Here is a 24,597-nt window from a genome sequence, read left to right as displayed (position 1 = left end):
TATTCTACTAGCAAAAAACTAAAATAGGTATACCTACTTAATAAGATAAACTACCATTTTATTAAAACTACAGATTAATTATATTCAATTAAAAGTAAAAGAGAATCACAGTTTTGTTTTATATTTCTTAAAATGGTACAAGACGGTACGAACGAAGGCACGAAGTTCGCGCAACTGACGAAACCATCATCGTCGCATCCCTAGTCGTAATGTGAAAGGGATAGCACATTGCATTTTCAAGTTGACGAAAAGGGACGGACATACTTCGCCAGAGCTAATTGACCAGTATAAAATGAACCCCGCGGCCAAGAAACAATTTTCAACGAATTAATGAATTTGACTTTCCCGTCGAAGGTAATTCCATCTGTTTTGTAAGTAGAAGTCTAAGATGACTTGCCACACCATATTACGCTGCAATATACCATGATTTTCTCAAGAATTCAATAGTTTACGATTTATTTTCTTAGACACGCGCACACTGCTAACAGGTCGTAAGCTTGGGCGCTACTGATCGGAGCGGCGCGCGTGCGATATTATATTTGACCTATGCACCATACGGCTGGTGACCGCGAGTCGTCCTATAAGCTCTGTGGTCTGTCTGTATGATCTTTAAAACTACGCAACGGATTTTGATGCGGGTTTTTTTAATAGATAGTGATTCAAGAGAAAGGTTTATGTATAATTTGTTAACCCGTGCGAAGCCGGGGCGGGTCGCTAGTTAGGTATGTAGTACATATAATGTGAAAAATAATATAACATACGTTGGGTAAAAAGGACTTAAATAGTGAAGGACCTGTTGAAACTCTCAAATCGCAGGCATTAATTATTGTTTACTTGTTTGACTTTACAGGTCCGCCACCAGAGCATGAAGGTAAAGACAAAATGCTTTCGTGCGGCATTAAGCCAAACAATCGCAGCGAAGAACTCGCCGCTGCCAACCCTGGCAACATCAGCATTAGGCCAAATGAAAGTAGCGACGGGCCCGCGGGTGCAAGCCCTGAAACCATCAGGAGCAGTAGCAAAAATGAAGATAGCGTACATTTAGCAGTTGCAAGACCTGAAACCAGTCGCATTAACCCAAATGAAGGTACCGATGGAGTTGTGGATACACGCCCTGAAACCAGCAGCAGTAGTAATGTAGGTGGCGAAGGACTGCCGGCTACATGTCCTGAAACCAACAGCAGTAGCCCAAATGAAAGTAGCGATGCGATCGCAGTTGTAAGCCCTGAAGCGAAGAGCAGTAGCACAAACGAACACAATAGTAAAAATGAAAGTAGCGACGGACTGCCGGCTACAAGTCCTAAAACCAACGGCTGCAGCTCAAATAAAGATAGCGATGGAGTCGTGACTCCAAGCCCGGGAACCAGCAAGCCAAATGAAAGTACTGAAGAGCTTGCGGCTGCAAGCCCTGGAAGCAGCAAGCCAAATGAAGGTGGCGAAGAACTAGAAGCTGTTAACTCTAGCACCACCAGCATAAGGCCAAATAAAAGTAGCGATAAACTCACCGCTGCATGTCCTGACACCAACAGCAGTAGGTCAGATGAAAGTACCAAAGAAATCGCGGTTGAAAGCCCTGGAGCCAACAAGAAGGACCCTGGATCTGAGAATAAAGACCCCAATTCAGGATCTGGACTCCAATCCACTGATCCAACCTCTGAATCCAGCAGATCAGGTCCTAGCAAGTTTTATAGACCTCCACCCATGCGCGCTAGACAGCAAAAACAGAATGAAGGTAAATACTGATTGGACTATATCATTTATTGTACCACAGGTACCTAGTACCTACATAGGGTTTTTCATGTTATAAACTAAATATGGCCAGCCAAGGCAATTGCAACTATGGGGAAAATGCAACTACTCTAAAAATACAAGAATTGAGTCTGGAGCTAGAGTTAATTGTATAGCACACTTTCGCCAGTCCTAAAAGAGAGTTAACCCATGGTATAAATGGCTCTAGCTAATTCTAGCTGTATCTGTAGACCCTTCTTGTATTTTTAGAGCTGTTGCATTTGCGCTACATAGTTGCAAATGCCCTGCCTGACCCTTTGAGTATATAGCCTAAGGAGATGTGATAACGTAAACTCTTCGAACAAATTTTTTCGCCACTTTAAGCGGGGGGCGAGGTAAACACCTACAGCACACCACCAAAAGATAAGTAACTCAACAGACACAGATTTTGCTGTTGCGACAAACGCACACTACAAAAAATTTCAACACATCAAAAATTACACGCACACAGACAGAGTTTTCACATAACTATGCAGCATACATACGAACATGATAGTGATGGGTCACATCTAAAGAATGAGTCAAATCAGTTTGATGAATGAACTGAATTGTCTTATACTATTTATTATAAAATTGTAAAAATGAAAATTCTGTACATTGAAGATATTAGGTAGCCAATAAAATGATTGTTTGTATGTATGGCTGTCTGTATTTGTGTACACGCACAGCTAAACTATGGAATTAACTGTCGCGCGCGGGTTTTCCGGGCTGATACATAGGGATATCGTCCCATAGAAAATTTGAATTTCGCGCCTTTTTTTACTGACATTATTTGCTTGATCAGCTATATTAAACAAACTGCAGTGATTGAATGAATGAATGAATGATTCATTCAATCATTCAAATGTTGAGTCGCCTTTTTGACTTTGTCACATCCCTTAAGACCGATTCGTCCCCGTACCACTGTATTCATGTTTACATTTTTCTGTCGTTTATGTATCGCAACGGTTTTTTCTTTAAATGGAGATTGTACTTCAATATACATTTAATAGTTAGTATAAATACTTATTTATGATAGAAAACGCGATCTTGTTGCGAATTTGAGCTATCAGATCGCCTTTTACACGATAATACTGCACAAGTCACCATTTTTTAAGAGAAACGTCTCGCGACACGGAACGATGCAAAATGGCGGTGAAGCGACTTCAAGTAGTTTTATATAACGTGTTTGAACAGTTGACCAATGTACTTTGCCGGAGGGGGTCGCCCGTGTATCACATCTCCTTAGGCTATATACTCAAAGGCCTGACCTTATAATTTATTTGCGCATTAATATTATACTTCGTTACCATGTTCGTAAAAATAAAAGATAACAAAATAACAGTGTATTAGCATCCGTTTAAATTAGATACTCACCTACTCGTATCTGCTACTTCATAATAGATTAATGACAGCATTCCTTATCACCACGTATTCCGGTTTGGTTTATGTAGAAAATTCCTAAAAAGTGAATCGCGTTTCATTTATAATATTTGTTACATATTTCAAAGAAACATTTAGCTACACCGTTATTTATTTATGCCCTACTTTAACGTCACATGTACCTATTAATTAGGTAAAAATGATATAGGATAGAGACAAACTTTAAATTTACGTCAATTATAATCAAAACAATGTTTTGATTGTAATAATCAATAAGCACTAAACTTTGCAGCTTGTCTCGGGATCACTAATGCACTTGTCCCTACTGTGCCAACGTTCGAGCAATTTATACTTCAGCAAGTTAAAGAAAAGAAGAGAATAGTACCATTCGCCAAAGAAACCAATTACCCAAATGCATCTAGCTTAATTAGCCGTGCTAACCAAAGCCTAAATCGTAATGAACATCCTCAAAGAAAACGCCAGCAAAACACCTATGTCCGGGACATGTCCTGCAACATTTTGGCAGAAATAGCCCGGTCTGAAAGTGTTATTATACTAGAGAAGATTAATCGTCAAAAGGAAAGTTTCAAGAAACTTATCGATTCACCGCCTGATGATCGAAATCGAGACGTATTCGCTTTAGTGTTTGAACTGGTTACAAACGTATGGAAATCTTCTTTCGAAGAGTCAAAGAAACTGCTGCTTTTGGAAATATGCAACACTAAATTCATTGATAATTTACAATTGTACTTAATGCAATTGCCTTACACAGAAAGCCGTAGAGATAAACTTTTTAACAAACATTACTGGACTAAGGAAAAAGAATATTGGAACAACTTTATGACCTTTTGTGAGTGTCTCATAAATGTGTCGCCGTCAACTGCTGTTAGAAAATGCGGAGCTCTGATCGAAGCTACTAGCAAGAGTTGCCTTGATGGTTTAAAAGAAAAGCATGACTTTGAGTTACCAGAAGAATATACTACTAGAATGATCAATATACGGGACAGACTGAAAAAACAGGTAAGCTTAATAATGTTTCTACATATTTACATTTATTTTGAGAACCCTACTTAATTATTTACGCAACAAGATTCAAAATCCTTTTTTACAGGCACAAATTCAGAAAAAAAAGGATACCAGCGCTACAAACGAACCGTTTGAGAGTTTCCGTGAGCTGAGCGTGCTGCCCTCGGGCTCGGAGCTGCTGGAGCGGCGGCCGTTCCTGCGGCCCAACGTCGTGGAGGGCGCGTACGCGGACGTGGAGCACTACCTGGACGTGCAATTCCGGCTGCTGCGCGAGGACTGCTTCGGACCGCTCAGGGAAGGGATACGTAAGTAACCTCATCGGTGCAGTACTCTCCCACAAGTTGCTAAAGCGGCAGCCGCTCCTTCTCTCGTCTCGTCTTGAGTTTACCTGACTTGACTTCTCGGCGTTATACTGCAAAGGCACAAGTTACAGGTACACCAGCAACAGCGATGGCCAATGTTGATGGTTTTGAAATTGTAATTTGTAGCTTTAAGTATAAAATACGGTCCTGCTGAATTCATCATGGCAATTCCTCTTGATGTTTGTTAAGGTATATTCCATACAATATTAAACCTAGACTCAACATTTCACCCGTACTTTCATAACTTCTGACACAAATCTTCGACAGATCTACCTAATGCCACGTTCACAGTAATATAATACCTGCAATTCATTAGGTTCAGATTTGAATGAAGTAGGTACTTAAGTAATTGTTACTCTATTGACTTTATTCCGGTATGTGTCCACAGATCAATATATCGAGGACCCGAAGAAAAGAAAATATGACCACATTCGGTAAGAAAGATTATTATGTACCTACCTACTTAATTGTAATACAAATAAAATATCTTCACTATAAAAAGCCAAAGTTTTACTAAGGTATTGTAAACATGACAATAAAAATGTGGTTATAATATAATTATCTGTTGGTACCATTAATCACATACTATGATTTTCAGAGTATACCGAAATGTGAAATTTTTGGGACCATTTTTCACAAAACAACAATTTGGATCTCTCATATTACTGGATCAATACACTGAAAAGATGTTCAAGAAGATGAATTGGAAGCAAAGCAAGAGATTTTTATTTGGATCTCTCCTGTTGTTCACAAAGGATAATTGCAAGAGCTTTCTTGTTGGAACTATTTTGCAACGCGACGAAGAACTTTTAAGCAAAAGAATTGTACGTATCCTATTGCCAACCCACATTACCTATTGTCAACAATCTGCTTCTAGACTGCATGGCAATCCATTTTTATCCGTTCAGTTCTGATTCCGCTGATAATATGTAATAATACTAAATTATTTAAATCATAATTACAAACAATTCAAGCATTAAAAAGGAAGTTTTTTTTTGTATATTTTACAGCTCGGTGTTAGCATAATTGATTCCACAATGGAGTCCGACTTGTACAATGAAGACTTGTACACCATGATAGAATGCGAAGTTTACTTTGAGCCGTACCACCACGTGCTAAAGGCACTTCAGGACCCCAGCTTTCCTGAGCACCTGGCGATGAGCAAATACATTGTCGACGTGCAGGTACTTTCTATATTATGTTACAAATTATCGATTAAAGTAGTTTTCTTATACAGAGAAATAAGAAAATTTTGTGTTTTTTATCTAGGTAAGTACCTACTTAATTGAAACATACCTACTAAATGTGTCAATTTAAATGTTAAGCTAAGCATAGAAATAGATAACAATATAGGTAAGCTGTATAGTATAAGCTAATTTATTAAGCGTTATTAAATAATGCTCTTTTGCTGCATATAGTCGTGAGGTCTCATATCGGAGCGGATGACTTGTAAGTTGCTGTATGTTAGAGTACCGAAAGCTTTCGAACAATGTAGCGATACAGAAAATAAAATAAATATTTTCTAATTGCCTTTGCGCCACTGTACGAGTAGGTATAGTATAATAATAATATTATTTAAAAGCGTACTAGTAAGTAGATCCCACAAACATAAAAAGTTAATTTGTTTGCCTTCACTTATCAGTTAATGTGTTTGTCATTGTCAGAACAATAACGTACCACGAAAACAAACAAATATTAGATTTGTTTTTCGTTTTTGATTCCAGAAAGTGCCCGAAAATCCAGCGTACCTCACTCGGGATACCGTATATACTTTAAACAAAAAAAAACGTCGGAAGATTACTCGTACTAAACGGAGTCCTTTCAGACGTTTCGGAAAAAAATATCGATCCGAGTTTTCATCTTCATCTGAAGATGAAGATGAATGGTTCTACCCAGACAGAGGATATATAGAAGAGTATAAAAAGGAAATAAAATTCAAAGTCCTTCAGGATGAAACTTGGCCATCTGAGACAGAGCTGGGCTTGAATAACACCCAATATGAAGCGTACAAACTCGCCCTCACCCATGAGTTCGCCGTGATCCAAGGCCCGCCAGGCACTGGCAAAACATTCCTCGGGGTCAAAGTTGCTAAGACTCTAATTGAAAATTCCCCATATTCCGATGATGAATGTTTAATGCTTGTCATATGCTACACAAATCACGCATTGGATCAATTTTTAGAGGCTTTGTTGCCTATTACAGATTCTATTGTTCGCATCGGTGGAAGATCACAGAGCCAGCTCTTGGAAAAGCATAACCTAAGTAATTTCAGACGATGGGCTTGCTACGATGAAAGAGCCGATCTCGAGTATTGTATTCACAACCTAAAAAACTTTTACGAAGCTTGTATATCTCCTGACATTTTATTAAACGACACTACTGTTGCTAATTACGCCAAAGAGTGTGAAATCGTTCATAGATTTTACAAAGGAAAAGTAGGAAAATACGATGATGCTTTGAAACATTGGCTGTTCGGAAACGTAGAAAATGTTGAAATTATTCCACATTTAGAAGATCATGTTCAAAATAACGCAAAAGAAAAGTTACATGAAAATAACGATGTGGATAACGATATCTACGCCAGGGATGAATCGGGCTTAGATGATGGTGACATTGATGAAGTCTTGATAAAGATTGATGAAGACAATAGTAAATTGTATGGGAGTTTATTAATATCTTTCTCATTGCCAATAGCAGAAGAGCAGAAGAACATGCTCATGAAAAAGTACCACGAAACTTTACGGTTTCAGCACAACTTAGAAGGGGAGAACCAGGAAGAGGGCACGAATAATGGTGACATGGCAGCACGAATTACGGCCACATTGCAAGATTTACAACATAAGATATTTCAACTGCACTCGCAGATAAATATTTTCAAGGTATGATAAAGTCAATTTTTTCACATTAGAACGGAGTGGAACGGACTAAATCCAGAACAGAACTATTCTTCTGGATTGGACGGTCAATCCAATGTTCCGGGTGGAATGCAATCCCTATAAGCTAACTCTGACTGACTGACTTTAGAGTGATTAAATAAATGTGCTAGTGCCACTATCAATGCGATCTTTGGTAGCGCCTCCACATTGCCCAGTCCGTGTAGAGTTAGCCGAGAGAGACTCTGCACGTTCTTCAATTTGAACGTCACGAGACACGACAGTTTGAATGTGGTATTTCTTTAACAGGATATGACGATATGCCAGTCGCGTGCACCCAGAATAAACCTCGCAAATGTGAAGGATTTATCTACAGTTTCACTTATAGAACGTTGGTCATATTACTATAAATGGGCCACCATCGCCAAGGGTTACCTGAAGAAACAGGCCAAAAAAAGAGAGGTTTGTACTTAACTTTTTTATAGAAATTATTTTAATTAATGAACTGTCTTATGGGTACACTACATAATTCCGAAATATTTAATGCCGAATTTTAGAATATCGAACTTTATTATTCCGATTTTTAAATGCTCGATCCATCAAAATTCCGACTGTCGTAATTACGAAGGATGAAAATCACGAAGGTATATATTTCCGAATAGCAAAAAAGCCGATTTTTTTAAATTCCGAACCACATAATTCCGAATTTAAAAATTCCGATAGTGATAAACACCGAATTTAACATTTTCGATTTTTGAAATTACGAATTCCGAATTGTCATTATTCCGAAATTTTGAATTCCGATTTGACGTGATTCCTATTTTATCGAGTCGTGTTCCGCATCTGCTCCGGCGCTACGGGCAAAGCAGCCCCTTCGCCCTTGCGTAGCAAAGCGCAGGCACAAATGCTTCCCCTCCGCGCCTCCGGCTTTTTACATACACTCTAGGGGTAGGACAGACAAGATCACGTGGATAGTGGGGTGCTCCGATTCGGATTTTGGTTAGTTATATAGACTTTTAAAAAGTATAAGTGCGTTTAAATCTTATTTTGAAAATCACGAGTTTCATTATTCCGAGTTGACAAAAGTTCGAATTTCTGAATACCGAATTACTTTTTTCCGATCGGTCAATGATTTTTTCGGAATAGACAAATTCGGAAAAAATATTTTCGGATTTTTTTTAAATCGGAATTTTAAGTTTTCGTGCATATGACAATCGGATTTTAAGTTTTCGGTAATAGCATAGTCGTGATTTTCTTCTTTCGTGGTTTTCAAAGTCGTAATTTCGATATTTCGGACATATAAAAAAATCGGGATTATGAAAATCGAGGTTATGAAAGTCGGAAAAACATATTTCGGAATATTTTGGTGTTCCCCTGTCTTATGTAGTCTGCCCAGTGGCGGATTTGCAGTCTTTGCCGCCCTAGGCTCAGACCCTGTAGCCGCCCCTTCAGCATCAGCACCCATCATATTGACTACATTTAGGTCAGGCAACGAAAAGGTATAGAGGGTAATGGGCTTGGGACACATTTTTAACTTATTAACTTTGTTTGGACTCTGTTCTTGCTCTTGAATGTCTATAATTTTGCATTAAATTTCCATCAATAATATTCACGATGCTCACGAGAAAAGGAACCCGAAAGATTTTAACAGTGTAGCAGATCTGCGAAATCGACTCCACACTCGCGTTCGCGGCGATTCGCGCACGAGTGTGGAGGGCCCTATACAAGCCCCCCTCCAGACTGTGCGGTGCGGACCTTGTGCGTGAATCGCGGCGCGACTTCGCCGAGCGAACATATCGCGACGTTGACGTATGACTCCACACTCGCAAACTTCTCGGTGATTTCGCAGTTTAGTTCAGGCCAAGATGGCTGAAAAGCATCAGCTTATCGAGTTTAACTGTCATTTATCTAAGGCATCATACTTGCTGTAGCTATTTTTCCATTTTGTTTTGTTGCCGCTATGTATAATAGAATTAATATTTATCTTGCAACTGATGAGCCAAAATAGTGTGTATTGTGGAGTCTTGCAAGTTCGCGCTTCGCGCCTCCTTTGACGCTGGCCGAAAAACCGACAAAAAACGGGGAACAAGGCGCGAAGGCGTGAACAATCTGTGAAATCGACGCCACACTCGCGTTCGCGGCTTCGCGCCGCGATTCGCGTACAGCTGTGGAGGGCCCTCAAGATATCGATAAACTGTACTAAATAAAACATGTAGCAAATTTAATCAGCTTTCATTTTGTACAATGATGAGTCGTTAGAACGCATAGTTTCCGAGGGTTGTCTATTGTTTGTCCGAAAATTGTATAAAATAATACTCATATGCCCAAATTATATTTGCCCGAATTGTTTGTTTACCATAAAAATGATGTGACATACTCTTTGTTTACCCGATTATTAGATTTCAGAACGTACAAGTGCCATACGTGTTGTTGTCCATATTATTAATTGTAATAATACTATTTAATAGAATATTTAAACGCCATACTAAATAATGGTTTTTCCCCGAATCTATCTAGTCACTATAATTCTGGCATACGATTACGCAGTTCGCCCTAAGAGCCGGAGCAAGGCGCGCAAAAAAAAGACCTAACATCGACTTCTGAACCTAACCTATCCTAATCGGAGTGCCCCGGAAAGTCTTGCTCGCTCCCTTCGCTCGCTCGCTTGTTCGCAGTTCTAACCTAATCTAACCTACTTTCTGGTAGCCGTTTTATTTTGTAGGAGGTCACAGTTCTAACCTAACCTACTTTCTGGGAAGCAATTTGAATGGCAAATTTTATTATGGCTACAAAACAAACAAAGTTTCTGGCACGTGACTAATATAGTAAACAATAAGTATTGCATATGTAATTATGGGAAACAATATAATGGCTGTTGACTATTATGGCAGATGAAATTATGGCAAATGAAATTCTGGCAAGAAGGGTGTATACCGTTTCCGAGATATAAGCGAAAAACCGAAAAATAGGACCTTCAAACCTCCCTCTTCCCCCGGCTCAAGTGCTACGGCCGGGGACTTTTGATATGTTCTCCTCCTAACTAGTTCAAACAAAGTTATGAAGTCAAAAATTGTGTTCCAAGCATTTCTCTCTATACCTTTTTTTGAGAATTCGTTGCCTGGCCTAATTTTGTGTTATTTCTTGTTATCATCAGCGATTTTTTTGCCACAATTTGCCGCCCCTAATATCTCGCCGCCCTAGGCTCGAGCCTACTGTGCCTTATGGGAAATCTGCCACTGAGTCTGCCACTCACATACTTGCGAATACATAATTCCAGTGTTGGACTACCCTTTTGTGCCATTTTTGTTAAGTACATTCGTGGTTATTCAGGTTGGTGGTCTTTAGACGCAAGTGAACATTTTTAGTAAACCACCCGAATCACTTTCGTAGCGCACATTCGAGCGATCACACAGTTACTGCCAAAACGCATATTATTTGTGGTCTGCATTCACAATATTTTACTGTCAGAAAGCCTCTCAAACGTTCCTTCAATTATGTTTATGAATAATCCGGATTACCTACACAAAATAACCTCGATATGCTTACAATACAATATTTATTTGTGTTGATTTCAGGAGGTGGTCAAATCTTCTGCAGAAGCTTACGAAGAAGCTCGAATGATAGCTGACCGTTCACTTTTAAGAGGGACTCGGGTTATTGGTATGACCACAAGCGCAGCGGCGAGATTGCGAAAATTACTGGTTGAAGTGTCACCACCAATAGGTAGGTTTATATATTATATACCTCCATTTTATTTTTGCACATCTACAGATTTTAAAATTATGATTGGCCATATATACCATACTGGAAACAGTGTATTTTCTTAAGATTATGAACGACGGATTATTTTCAGTGATCGTGGAAGAAGCAGCGGAGGTTTTAGAAGCACACATAGTCACGTCTCTCACGAAACATTGCAAGCACTTGATTCTAATTGGTATGTCTGTAATAAATTTTTATATTTGAAGGGCATCACAGCTGTAGCAAAAAAGTATAAAACCCGCTTGATGGTTTCTGTAGCCAACGTTTGTGACTCCTGGGGAGTCAAATATGCAATGGTGCCCTTTAAATATTTGAGCAGAAACTTACTTCTTGTGGACGTTTAGTTTTTTAAATGTTCGTTGTTGTATATATCAGTGGGACGGTAGAATAGTCGGAATGACGGGTTGTTGTGGTGTGTAGGGGACCACCAGCAGCTGCGGCCGTCGGCGGCGTACCTGCGTCTGGCGCGGCACTACCAGCTGGAGGTGTCGCTGTTCGAGCGCATGATCCGCAACGGCGTGCACAGCCGCCGGCTCGGCGTGCAGCACCGCATGCGGCCCGAGATCGCGGCGCTCGTCTCGCCGCACATCTACCCCGACTTGCAGAACCACCGCTCCGTCGAGGACTTCCCGCCCGTGCGTGGCGTCGCGCACAATCTATTCTTCTTTTCGCACAACTATATGGAACAGGTCTGCCATATTCTCTCCAAATGTTTCTCAGTTGCTATAACTTGACACTCCTTCGATTCCTATAGTAAATATGAACATCCTATGTTACGTACGTTTCATGCTACATTGTTTTCTATTGCTATTTGATATACCTACCTTGAAGAAAGAGCATCACCCCCGGCGTTTTCAAATCGGTACCTATTTCAACATAATATTTTATTTTTTATCAGCACGAAGATGAGAACTCTAGTCGCACTAACACCCTGGAAGCAGACTTTACGCTCCGTCTGGCAAATTATTTGATGCAGCAAGGATACACGCCTGATGAAGTTACTATTGTAGCTGCCTATTCTGGCCAGATGTTTTACATGCGAAGAGTAAGTAGTCTAGCCCAGTGCTCAATCCAAGCACATATTTTTTGCCTGATTACCGCTTCACTATTATGCCCCATCGTGCATATGACCCGTAACTGTCATTGGAAATTCATTTAATTATTCGAAACTGGTTTTTTTTTACTTTTATTTGTAGTGGAGGAAAGGAAATGCGTACTACCTCTAAAAATCCAAACATTTATGTTTAGCAACGGTCACTGTACGATCATCTGTCAGACGTGAAGATCACAGTCCTGGACAACTACCAGGGCGAGGAGTCGAAGATAATCCTGCTGTCGCTGGTGCGCAACAACGACAACGACAGCATCGGCTTCCTGGGCACCGAGAACAGGATCTGCGTCGCCTTGTCCAGGGCCAGGGAAGGTAGGACAAGTCTCTGTACTATGGGTACATTTGAAGCCCCTTTCTCTTAATTTATGTTCTAGTCGATAATTAGTAAGTTACTATTTAGTACTAGTTATAAAAAAGATAAGCATAAATTAAATTAATCACACAACATTTATTTATTGATACATAATTACACACTAACTACTAGTCAAACCCGTTCCTTATCGCTTCCGGTGCAAAAGTGCCCATAATGCTCACGGCATTACCCCGCTGGATGGCTATGGACAGCCTCTGCACCAGAAACGATTCGGTGCGGGGATCCTCTCCCTTTTGCCTAAGTCGACGGCCTATGTCACGCACAAATTGTTTCGCGTCAGCACCCCAGCAGCCCGCCGTTTCCACCGCAAAAGGAACGAAAATATACCCCGAGCCCAACGGTACATACTTTTGGCGCTTCACCGCCGCCTGAGCCTCGGCCGCCGCACCGGCCGCGCGTGCCGTGCGACTGATATGAGAGGCGGCGAAGGTGCTGACGCACGTAGCGTCCCAGACCAAACACCGCCCTCTCTCCCACGGCACCAAAGTTAGGCCATCAGGCCGCTTGCCGTCCGTGCGACTTAGACCCGGAGGCTCAAGCACGGATGGAACTCCCGCTGACCTGAGCGCCCTGTGGACTACGTCGTTCAAGGCATGGTGACGCGGATGCCTCCCGACACATCGCCGGCAACTCAATGCATGATGGCCGTCAGCCCCCACCCTGGAACCGCAGATGCATACGTGTGCATGGTTGACATACATCGCAGCCCAGGCGGAGAGCGACGGACACCCGCAACGAGTCACCGTCGAGTAACGTGCCCAGTTGAGGGGAGGGTAACGCCTAGAGCCAAGCCCCTGATTCCGGCCGGATTTAGTACTTATTACCACTTACTCTAGTATATGTTCACTAGGCAGGGTCGCCGTGAAAGGTAAAATAACAATACAAGCGAAATAAATCTTCTAGACTGAATTTTGCATAAAGTTTGAGAGACGAGACTATAAGGAGTAGATTTAGTATATTATACGTGGAAATTGTACTTTTATTTATTGGCAGCGTAGCTTACTTAAGTTTCATTTTAGGTAAGTTTGTCCTGACCTGAGAATCAGACTGTTTCACGCTAGAAATACAGTTCTATACCTAAGTTTTCTTATTTTTAAAGTAATTTTTCATTAACTTGGCTGAAATATACCTACATTTTCCACAAATCGGAATATTCCCCTACCCTGAAGTAATAAAGAAAAGTGAACTTTTTTCGTGATCAACAGGCTTCTTTATACTTGGCAACATCGAGTTGCTGAAGAGGAATTCCACTCTTTGGACCAATATAGCTCAGACTCTGGCAGATAACGGATCGTTGGGGTCAAGTTTGAAACTCAAATGCCCGAACCACGGACAAATAACTGAGGTATTATATTTCATCATCAATGAGTTTTTCGGAACTTATGTACGAAATACTTACTACGTATCATTTGATATTTACCAGTCGCTTTTCGGTGAGGAAACCGGACTAATCCCAATACGGGCCTAGTTTACCCTCTGGGTTGGAAGGTCAGATGGCAGTCGCTATCGTAAAAACTAGTGCCCACGCCAATACCTGTGATTAGTTGCCAAGCGGACCCCAGGCTCCCATGAGCCGTGGCAAAATGCCGGGACAACGCGTGGAAGATGATTCTATTTCATCATCAAATCAGTTTAATACAAAGTATGACACCTTTGTTTACTATTTCTAACAATGGCATTGGGCTAAAGGTTACATTCGGATGGTGACTGTATAGCAGCGTTGACGCGGGCGATGTCAATACCATGAATCGCCGCTGAAGTCGCCATCCGAATGCAAACTTAAAGTTTAGTTTGATAGAAGTTGTACTAAAAAAAATTAGTAAACTATATGTGACGCTTTCCTTCATAGCTTCGAAAATTATTTCGTGGTTGCTGTTCTAGATTACATCGCTGGAAGATTTTGTAAAGGTGCCCGAAGGCGGCTGCCTACTGGACTGTAAATACAACCTGCGGTGCGGCCATCCTTGTCCGCGAATGTGCCATGCCTACGATATAGCTCATGACGAGATATATTGTACTAGAGACTGCGAAAGGTTTGTTTATTTTTATCTAGTCACTCCAGAGGAAGTGGTGAAGGCCTTTGCAATTAATCATTTTGAGAGTAACATAATTACCAATTTTTTAAATTTGATTTGGGCTAGAGTCTGGGCAACCAGTCTCAAACAAAGCTACTGTCGTGAAACATCTTTAAAAATCTGTAGAAAGGATCGGATCAGAAACCAGATTAATAAAGTGCTATGACGCGATGGCTTATATCTCTGTAACTATAATACCTAAGTATACCTATCCACAGTTTTAATATCGATATTTAGAGAGAAGTCGGCGTATAGGTATCTCGGAATTGCATGTACCTACCACCGGCATACCTAGATGTCGCTGATTTGGCTAAAGAGGTAAAATTAGCCTTATGAGGCGAGTTCATTTAGTGATTGCTCATCAGTCAATGAACTTATTAACTGGTATTGTTACTTACTACTTGGCTTGGCACCGACTTCAAACATATCAGTTGGTAACGCATAGACTTCAAAAAGGATACCTAATATTTTATTTCATCCTTTTTGAAGTCGGTTTTATTTTTTTGTAAAAAGTTTTTATTTTTCCATTTTTAGTTTCCTATTTTCCTACACTTAAGGTTGGATTTTTTTTTCCAAATTTATATGGGACCAACTTCGGGGTATACCCTTTTCAATAAAAAAATAATTATCAAAATCGAACTACTCTGTAAAAAGTTATGTGTGGTCATACATAAAAAAAAATAGATATATACGCGTCTACTTGAGAACCTCCTCCGTTTTTTTCGTCGGTTAAAAATCATGTGTCACTAATATTTTCTAGGAAAATCTGTGAAATCGAAGGCCACACGTGCCCATCCAGCTGCAGTGAAAAATGTCAGCCATGCAAGCGTTACATGGACAAGCAGCTACCGTGCGGGCACACCAGAGCCGTGCCGTGCCATATGGCACCAGACGACCCGGCCGTCTACTGCGCGGAAACGGTTACGGTCTCGCTGCCTGGCTGTGAACATAAGGTAAGTTTTACTGTAGACTACCGATAGCATGGGCATTAACGCTGGCGTCCCGCAAGGTTCTGTGCTATCCCCAACGCTGTTCTTGCTGCACATCAATGACATGTTGTCTATCGACGACATTCATTGCTATGCGGACGACAGTACTGGGGATGCCTTTTACACAGGCCGTGCCAACATCCCTCGTTCTGTGGTGCTTGAGAGTCGTGAAAAGCTTGTGTCGGACATTGAGAACACTCTATCCAGAGTTTCGGTGTGGGGTCGGGACAATTTAGTCCGATTCAACCCCACCAAGACACAAGTTTGCGCCTTCACCGCTAAGAAAACCCCATTTACTGTGGTCCCACAGTTCCAAGGCACAGCCCTTACCATGTCAGGGAGTATTGGGATCCTTGGTGTCGACATCTCCAGTGACGTCCAATTCCGTAGCCACCTGGAAGGTAAGGCTAAGCTGGCATCGAAAAAACTCGGTGTGCTCAATAAAGCGAGGCGATACTTTACTCCGCGGCAAAGACTGCTGCTTTATAAATCGCAAGTCAGACCCCATATGGAGTACTGCTGTCACCTTTGGGCAGGAGCACCTGGATGCCAGCTTGGACCCTTCGACTCAATCCAAAGGCGCGCTGTACGAATCGTCGATGATCCCAAACTCACAAGCGGTATTGAACCTTTAAGTCTGAGGAGAGACCTTGCCTCCTTATGTGTGTTCTACCGCTTGTACAATGGGCTGTGCTCTGAAGAATTGTTTGACATGATGCCAACGGCAGCTTTCTATCACCGCACCGCTCGCCATCGGCAGGGTGTTCATCCACACACCCTAGAACCTAAATGGTCGCGTACTGTGCGGTTTAAGAGGAATTTCCTCCCGCGGACGCTCCGGCTGTGGAATGAGCTCCCTTCCGAGGTTTTCCCGAGGGTCTACGATATGGGGTTCTTCAAAAAAGGAGTGTACAGGTTTTTAAAAAAAGGTCGGCAACGCGCATGTAACACCTCTGGAGTTGCAGGCGCCCATAGGCTACGGTGACTGCTTACCATCAGGCGGCCCGTATGCTTGTTTGCCACCTATGTGGTATAAAAAAAAAAAAAAAAAATGTAGAGAAATCAGTCATATTGGTCACAAGTGTACCTGGGTGCCTAGCCAAGGTGACAATCGCTTGCGCTACGTCAATGAAACGCTTTGTGTCACTCTATCACTCTTCCATATTAGTGCGACATACCATTCTACTCTACTATACCGGGAACCACAAAGCATTTTTTCACACTTCGATTCATCTTCGGTTTCTCAGGCAACCAAACCATGTTCTATGAGGATATCGGACGTAGATTGTGAAGAAAAGTGTGAGGGCGGACGGCTCAGCTGCGGCCACGCCTGCATCCGTAGATGCCACGTGAACGACGATCCTGATCACGAAAATGTGAGTACCAAAAGGATTCTTACTATTTACAATAAATAAATTACGAATTCAGTACTAGATCAAAGCAAAAACAAAGAGAAAATTAATACCATACATATCAGAAAATAAAATAAATAAATATAAGGTCCTTTGCTAAAAACCGTGAAAACTGGCGTCTATATTCTACCTATAAAAGCCACAATGACAAAAAATCTGCTTCAAAACTCGATTACGTGTTGTGTTTGGCATTTCATCATTGGTTTTCTATGTCATCCCTTCAAAAGAATTATTTTGAAGACTGAAGACACATATTATGAAGAAGATTTTTAATCTATTATTTATTATTAGAACAAGCTCATGTCGTAAAATGTGTAGTATGTAACATTGCTTCACTTATTTTAGTACAAATGCGAAAAACCTTGCCCGAGAGCGAAGGAAGGCTGCACAGCAAATTTGGAAGGCGATCTTGGTGATCACCAATGTCCACTATCGTGTGGTGAACCTTGCCTTCCATGTGATGTTCAGGTAACCTGCAAGTAGTCCAAGTACATAAGGTGCCTGTGCCTGTATGTATATGTACTATTATGTACAGTACCTATGTGCTGTCTACGATTTTTATGTCAATAATCATTATCCGCAATCAATATATCATGGTGTGGGTACCATTTAACAGAATCCTGTTAAATTGTAGTATTATTTAGGGAGTCTATATTTCTTTAAATAAATAATTATTAGGTACAAAACTAAAATGACACACTTTTTGTCTAATATGTTGATAGTTCTTCTATCGAATGGGATTAAATCCATTTGTAAAATCAAATATAAACGAAAACTTTTAGGCCCCCTCCGGTACTTTACCCGTTTTAGGCCTCCCTTGAACCGCAGTATCTTCTCACCTTGATCCATCTGAAAACCGTGAGAATTGAGATAAAGAAAAAAGTTTTTGTTGTATAAATAGTTAAATAGGTTCTGTTTAATAGCGCCTAATTTTACATATCCTCTTCCTTGTCTAGTCTCAAAATTGAACTTAAACGTAAATTGTTTTAGTTTAAATATTAGTTTAGATATTAAAAATTGTTTTAAATAGGTAACAAAATGTATAAACGTAACTTTCTGATTGTCCTACCTTCCAAATAGTGAAACAAATTGATGACTACTTGTCTTATCCGATAACACTAAATTAGATATTGATGTTAAACCTATTTTCCAATATTCTACGTACCTACCCTCTATATAACTTCACACAATACTGTTTGTTTCGAAGACTGGTAAATATAATTTAAGTAGGTATGGCTCATAATTTCAAATTTCTTTTTCTTTCTGCGGTTATTATGTATGTTAACATTATTTACTCTTTAATGAACCTCCAGGTCTGTTTCTTAAGTATGTTAAGTACACTACATTGTACAAAAAATCCATTTGCATTATGTGACTGTTTGTGTTATAAATAAATTAAAAAAAAATATATATATATATATATAGAACGAATTTGCCAATAAGTACATTAAAATGATGAAATCGTAACGCAGGTTAACAGGAAGAGGTCTGGTTGCAAACATTGGAAACGAGGGGCCTGCTGCGAAGATGTGAATGCAGATCCTTGTCGCGAGAAGTGCGCGCGTTCGATGCCCTGCGGCCACCACTGCAAGAAGCTGTGCTTCGAGAAATGCGGGGATTGCAAGCAAAAGGTATCGTTTACTATCAATCAGCCGGCCTATTATGGATAGCTTTATCCATCTTTATCCACGTGATAAAATAACTGTCACTGTTTAACACCGTGGGATAGAAAGTGACGGACACCGTTTTATCACGCTGTCACGTAGACAAGAACCACCATCATATCCGTACTGGCCTACATCCACCCACTGCTCAGATCATATGATCTGAGACCCACTGTCTATTAGGTATCTAAAGTCTACATACTTCACGCTACTTCGCCATATTACCTAAGCCAAATATCACCCGAACCACACCTAATTACAATAGTTAGGGAGCGTTCAAGTATTACGTAACGAATTTGGGAGGAGGGGGGGCGTCTTGTAAAACGTTACGATGCGTTACAGGGGCGGAAGGGGGGGTTTGAACTACGCGTTACGTAACATTGTTTTTTAACCCTTCAGAACTTTTCGCCACTTTACGGTACTTTACGCCACATAATTGTGGCCTTTAGGTAAAAAAATGGTCACTTGGTGGTTACGTAACGTTTTACTAATGCGTAAAATGTCCAAAAATTGCGTTACGTAATACTTGAACGCTCCCTTACCCATGGGCACCCTTGTTGTGAATGCAATTGCGCAAAATGGCCAATAAAAACGAACCTACAGGTATGAAATCATAAACAACATTTAGTTAAATTCACATAAAAATACCATCTAACTGAGCCCTCGTTTCTATAGGTACATACCTATTTCACAATAGAACCTTACTCTAAAGAATTTTTATTAATAGGTGAAGAAAACGATACCCGACTGCAATCATGAGATACAGATCGAGTGCGAAACAGAGCCGACTCGCGAACTTTGCAAAGAGAAATGTGAACGCACCATGACTTGCGGTCACTCGTGCCCGGCGAACTGCCGCAAGCCGTGTGACCCGGCCGCGTGCATGGAGGCCACGGAGCATAGCTCCGAGGCGCCTTGCGGTCACATCGTCCAGCTGCCGTGTTATGTGTATCAAGCTAAGCAAGCAGGTATTCAATGAGTTTTCTCAAAAATGGACGGCAAAGTCGACGTTGCCGGTTAAAAAATAGGTCGCAAAGCGCGTAGTTTATGGTCATTCAAAAAATTAAAAAGTTAAAAACATTGCAGTATCGATTTCGGGACTGCAATGTTGCATACAAATTCCATTATATAACGAGTTCCAAACTTTTTAAAACTTTAAATGGCCATATCAAATGAAGGCATAGGTCCCTTAAACAGCCAAACAGATGATCAGCATTTATTATTATAGCTGGTCAACCAAATCTTGTCAGTAAAAAAAGGCGCGAAATTCAAATTTTCTATGGGACGATATCCCTTCGCGCCTACATTTTTCAAATTTGCCGCCTTTTTCTACTGTCAAGATCTGGTTGACCAAGTATATGTGCCGCGACGCGCAAGTGTTGGTACCGCGACTATTTAGGTGTCTCAAATAGGTTGGTGTATTTTCAGCAGAAAAATACTTCTTTTTTTTTAAGGCGGCAAGCATATATCTTTTTAATGGTTTTACTTTTTTATGTGAAAATTAGAACGTTGCTTTCGTAAAATATTTCTATTTCTTGCACCATTTTTGAGAAAAGCACTATATATGACTCGGTTGGAAGGCTACTTGCTGGCTTCGGATTCAATTAAACGGACTCCCAAGGTCGTCCGTTTAAAGCGAATCCTCAGCCAGCAAGTAGCTACTTCCGAACCTCGACAATAATGTACTATTAGTTGAATTTTTATGTTCACTATAATAAACTGAACCAGTTTTATGGCTAACGTTTCTCTAGGGTCTATGCTGGATGCGAAGCTACTCTCTGCGTGCACGGCGCCGTGTGGCGCGCTGCTCCGCTGCGGGCACTCGTGCGGCGGCTCGTGCGCCGGCTGTCTCCAGGGCCGCCTGCACCGGCCCTGCGCCGCGCGCTGCCACCAGCTCAACATCTGCGGACACAGGCACAGTACAACAGTAGTGAATCTTCATAGAAATGTGCCGCTGCCGGCTTGAATGTGTGCGTGCGCGCCGGGCGCCGTGTACGCACGCGCTGCCACGCACACATTCGCATTATATACGGGGGAATACGGTGGCGGCAGTGTGGGCCGTACCGCGACTGTGATCGCGCGCATTCGAGTACGCTCGCATTTGCCTGCTCTTACCGGCCTTAATTTATACCTAATTTATGAATTGATAGAACATTTCATTATATTATATAAATAGAAACCTTAGTGCTACTCATAATACGCAAATAATATTTAACTGAAAATAAAAGTGACAACCCTAAGCGCCCACGCAAGAGTAGGTAAATAACTTGCCGAGCGGCCTTAGATTCACTACTGTTCTTAGTGTACTGTGACACAGGTACGTTCGTTCCACCAAAGCACCACACTCGTCGAGTTTCAAACTCATGATATCGCTTATGTTACAGGTGCGAGGAGCCGTGCAACCAGGTGTGCCCGCCGTGCCGCCGCAAGTGCGAGGTCAGGTGTCCGCATTCAACATGCGGCAAGTCGTGCGGCGCACCCTGCACGCCTTGCACGGTACGTCTACATCTCTACGTGTACGTACGGATATATAAGGACCATACCCCGGCCGGCGAGAGCAAAAATGCGTTGACAGCTTAATAGTGCGAGGACACACACTTTGGTCGATGTCGATAAAAACAACACGATGTACTAGACCACCGTTATGATATGCAGAAGTATTAATTATTGTTGTAAACAAAATTAAAACCAAGTGTTTGTATTTATTCAGTTTAAAATTGTTTTAGGGTTATTCTTAGAAACGCGTGGAGGTATCAAGTTGAAATAAATAACAAATACTAATGGCTCAGTTTAAAAAAAAAAGAAATTGTGCTTAATTAAAAGTCGACTATTCTATCGACATCCATATGTCGATAGAATAGTCGATATTTAATTAAGCACTAGGAGTAGACGCATTTTTGCTCTCGCCGGCCGGGGTATGATAAGGACATACTGTAATACAGCATGCGTGTGTGCAGGAAACATGCGGACGGGCGTGCGAGCATTCCGCGTGTAGACGCGCATGCGGCGCGCCGTGCTCGCGCGCACCTTGCTCCGAGGCGTGCCCGCTCGCGCTGGCGTGCGGGCACCCGTGCCGCGGGCTCTGCGGCGAGCCCTGCCCGCCGGCCTGCCGCCTCTGCGACCCCGAGGGCTTCCCCACCGACCTGCTTGGCGACCCCTACGAAGATGACGCCAAGTATGTGCACATTATTGTGGTTCAAATGCCTCTTGCATATATCTCGACCCACTTACCGCTGATATTTTGAATGTTGTAATTTCAGGCTAATTCAGCTACAGGACTGTCCTCACATCTTGGACGTTGACACGTTGGATACTTTAATGAAGGGCGAGGATGAAACCATTCAAATTAAGACATGTCCGTTTTGTCGCGAACCTATTATCAATACATACCGATACAAAGACCTGGTAAATAAAATGCTAAAAAACGACATCAACCCCATAAAAGAGAAGGTTTATGGAACGGAAGCGCAAAGGTCAAAAAAGCGAGTCGAGCTTTATAAGAAAGTTAAAGATCTAGGAGAAACTCAAAAAATAACCAAAGGTAATTATGTTTTTTTTTTTCAATATTTAGATTTTTTAAACTAAATTCTGCATGCATGGAGTTGCAGACACTAAATAATTGTATTGAAATAAATTCTATTACCGAATGTGTTCACATAAGGTACGGGCGGGAAAAGAATGAATGAAATTCAAAAAACATGTCTATGGTTCACTTATTTGTCAGAGATGACGTTTAAAATAAGGTTGGCAACAATATTTTTTAAGTGGTCATGACTCGAAGTATCGAAAAAGTGCCAAAAAGATACTGCGTGAATGCACAAATGCTTTTTTGGGGAATAGACTAAATACTTGTCTTGATAACTATAAGGTAGGGTTTTAAAGATGTGTGCACGACCCTTTAAATGACTAATAAAAGTACGGAAGTAGATTTTTTTTTAAACAAACTTTGTAACATTATTTCTAATTTCAGAAAACGTGTATTGGAACACTGCGTATAATGCCTTACATCATGTTATTGGAGGCAAAAATAAAGATCTCTCTGTTCTACATCTCGACATGTACCACATCTACATCGACATACTCGCTGATATTGGGGACTATTACACCAAATACGTTGCCGAAAATTTAACTGAACTAAAAACTGAAATGCAAGACCAGGTAAAAATGATCTGTGAAGCTCTGGTCGCGAGTAAACAGAAGATAAGCCAACAGCAGCAGGTAGACATCGGACAAGAGATGAAGCGTGTGAATTCCATCGTTCAGCTGGCTAAGATTCTTCAATTGAGCAAGAATACAACCAATGCCGAGGTGCTGGCGATAGCTAAAACTGCTAAAGAAGCTGTTTTGACCTGGAGTGCGTATGACGAAGAAAAAGCTGTGGAATGTCTGAAGAAGCTTGAGGAAGTTGTTAAATTATCGGGCATAGCTAGCATGGAGGAGCGCGCGATGATAGTGAGCGCGATAGGTTTGAAGGCGGGGCACTGGTACAAGTGTCCCAACGGGCACTTCTACTGTATCGGCGAGTGCGGCGGCGCCATGCAGCTGTCCCAGTGTCCGGAGTGTGGCGCGGCGATCGGCGGGCAGCGCCACACGCTGACCGCGGGCAATCAACACGCCGGCGAAATGGACGGCTCGCGCTTCGCCGCTTGGTCTACGCATGCCAATAACATGGCCAATTTTCAATTAAATTAGTTATTTTTTTTTTTCTTAGCTTGTCACTGGAGTGATTCACTTCGCTTCATAAACAGCATCATGACATTTTTTACAATTAATAATTATTAAGTACATTGTGTTAATTTTTTTTTAGAGATACAAAGTTCTTTATATCTTCGTAGTGCACCTATATACCATATACCTACTCCTAAATATTTCTTATCTCTTTCAAATTATCTCAAAAAATGCAGTGGATTTTGTCTAGCTTACATATTAGAGTAGCGTGGATAGAGAATTACGAATATGTAAATAGTTTTGCGTTTTAAAATTATCATCTTTTTAAGTTGGTCAATATCGTCTTGATTTATAGTTTTAACAGAGCTGGGCACCGTTAATCTAAAAGTTAACTTCGTTAATCGTTAATCCGTTAAATAAAAAGTTAACTTCGTTAAACGTTACTTTTCAAAAGTTTTAACGGAAGTTAAAGTTAATCGTTAACTCGAAATCGTAAATATACGCAATAAGAAATAAAACTAGGAGAAATAATCATAAATTTTGATTTTTATTAAAGACTAATCTACTAATTAACATGGTAATCATTACTAATTAATATATAATAGCATAGCCAATAAAAATATCATTCGCTAGCATCTGCCATAAGGTGCATGTGCCCTTCATGAACATGAGCATATTAAAATTGTCCTCTGATAGCGACGCCCGTTTTGGAGAAAAAATATCTTTTCCCACCGAAAACAGGCGTTCCACAGCAGCACTCGATGGTATACTAGTGTTATATTTGAGGCAGCGCGCGGCCTTGGTGTGAGTAGGTACTTAGGTATTAACGATTAACGGACTTAAGAAAAGTTAACGGAAGTTAACAAGTCCGTTACAGGTTTTTAAAGTTAACTTAAAAGTTAATCCGTTACTCGAAAACTTAACTTCGTTAATTAAAGATTAACGGATTAACGAGTTAATGCCCAGCTATGAGTTTTAATGACTGCTTTAGAAATATAGATATTCTTCAGTCTTACCTACTTAGTTCTAATCATTTTATTATTTAGAATAATGCTTAATTGCCAGTTTCTAACTTGTTATCAAATAAAAAAAAGATTACATTAAGTTTACGCTTCCTTGGAGGCGTTTGACG

General features: G+C 40.9%; 1 protein-coding gene across 1 annotated transcript; it reads left to right on the top strand.

Moving 5' to 3' along the window:
• Window positions 1-1,128: 1,128 nt before the first annotated feature.
• LOC134652906 (NFX1-type zinc finger-containing protein 1-like) lies at window positions 1,129-23,500 on the top strand. The gene is made up of 26 exons (XM_063508141.1): window positions 1,129-1,198; window positions 1,343-1,732; window positions 3,443-4,170; window positions 4,262-4,481; window positions 4,927-4,972; window positions 5,137-5,362; window positions 5,549-5,722; window positions 6,263-7,417; window positions 7,721-7,873; window positions 10,987-11,134; window positions 11,265-11,348; window positions 11,594-11,862; window positions 12,072-12,218; window positions 12,422-12,596; window positions 13,863-14,002; window positions 14,539-14,690; window positions 15,493-15,685; window positions 16,969-17,097; window positions 17,479-17,601; window positions 18,606-18,764; window positions 19,525-19,765; window positions 20,549-20,711; window positions 21,182-21,293; window positions 21,755-21,972; window positions 22,058-22,338; window positions 22,768-23,500. Exons 2-26 carry the CDS (start codon window positions 1,702-1,704, stop codon window positions 23,487-23,489), a joined length of 6,189 nt encoding a protein of 2,062 aa, XP_063364211.1. The 5' UTR covers window positions 1,129-1,198; window positions 1,343-1,701; the 3' UTR covers window positions 23,490-23,500.
• The last annotated feature ends 1,097 nt before the right edge of the window (window positions 23,501-24,597 follow it).

The sequence above is a fragment of the Cydia amplana genome, chromosome 12 (genome assembly GCF_948474715.1).
Source record: "Cydia amplana chromosome 12, ilCydAmpl1.1, whole genome shotgun sequence".
NCBI classification, from domain to species: domain Eukaryota; kingdom Metazoa; phylum Arthropoda; class Insecta; order Lepidoptera; family Tortricidae; genus Cydia; species Cydia amplana.
This window is presented reverse-complemented; position numbering and strand designations above follow the sequence as displayed.

Excerpts from the sequence above, each read along its gene's own strand:
- LOC134652906 (XM_063508141.1), top strand. The coding sequence starts at position 1,702 with ATGCGCGCTAGACAGCAAAAACAGAATGAAG. Across the intron at positions 14,003-14,538 it reads ACCACGGACAAATAACTGAG|ATTACATCGCTGGAAGATTT; the intron begins GTATTATATTTC and ends TTGCTGTTCTAG. Across the intron at positions 21,973-22,057 it reads CCCTACGAAGATGACGCCAA|GCTAATTCAGCTACAGGACT; the intron begins GTATGTGCACAT and ends TTGTAATTTCAG.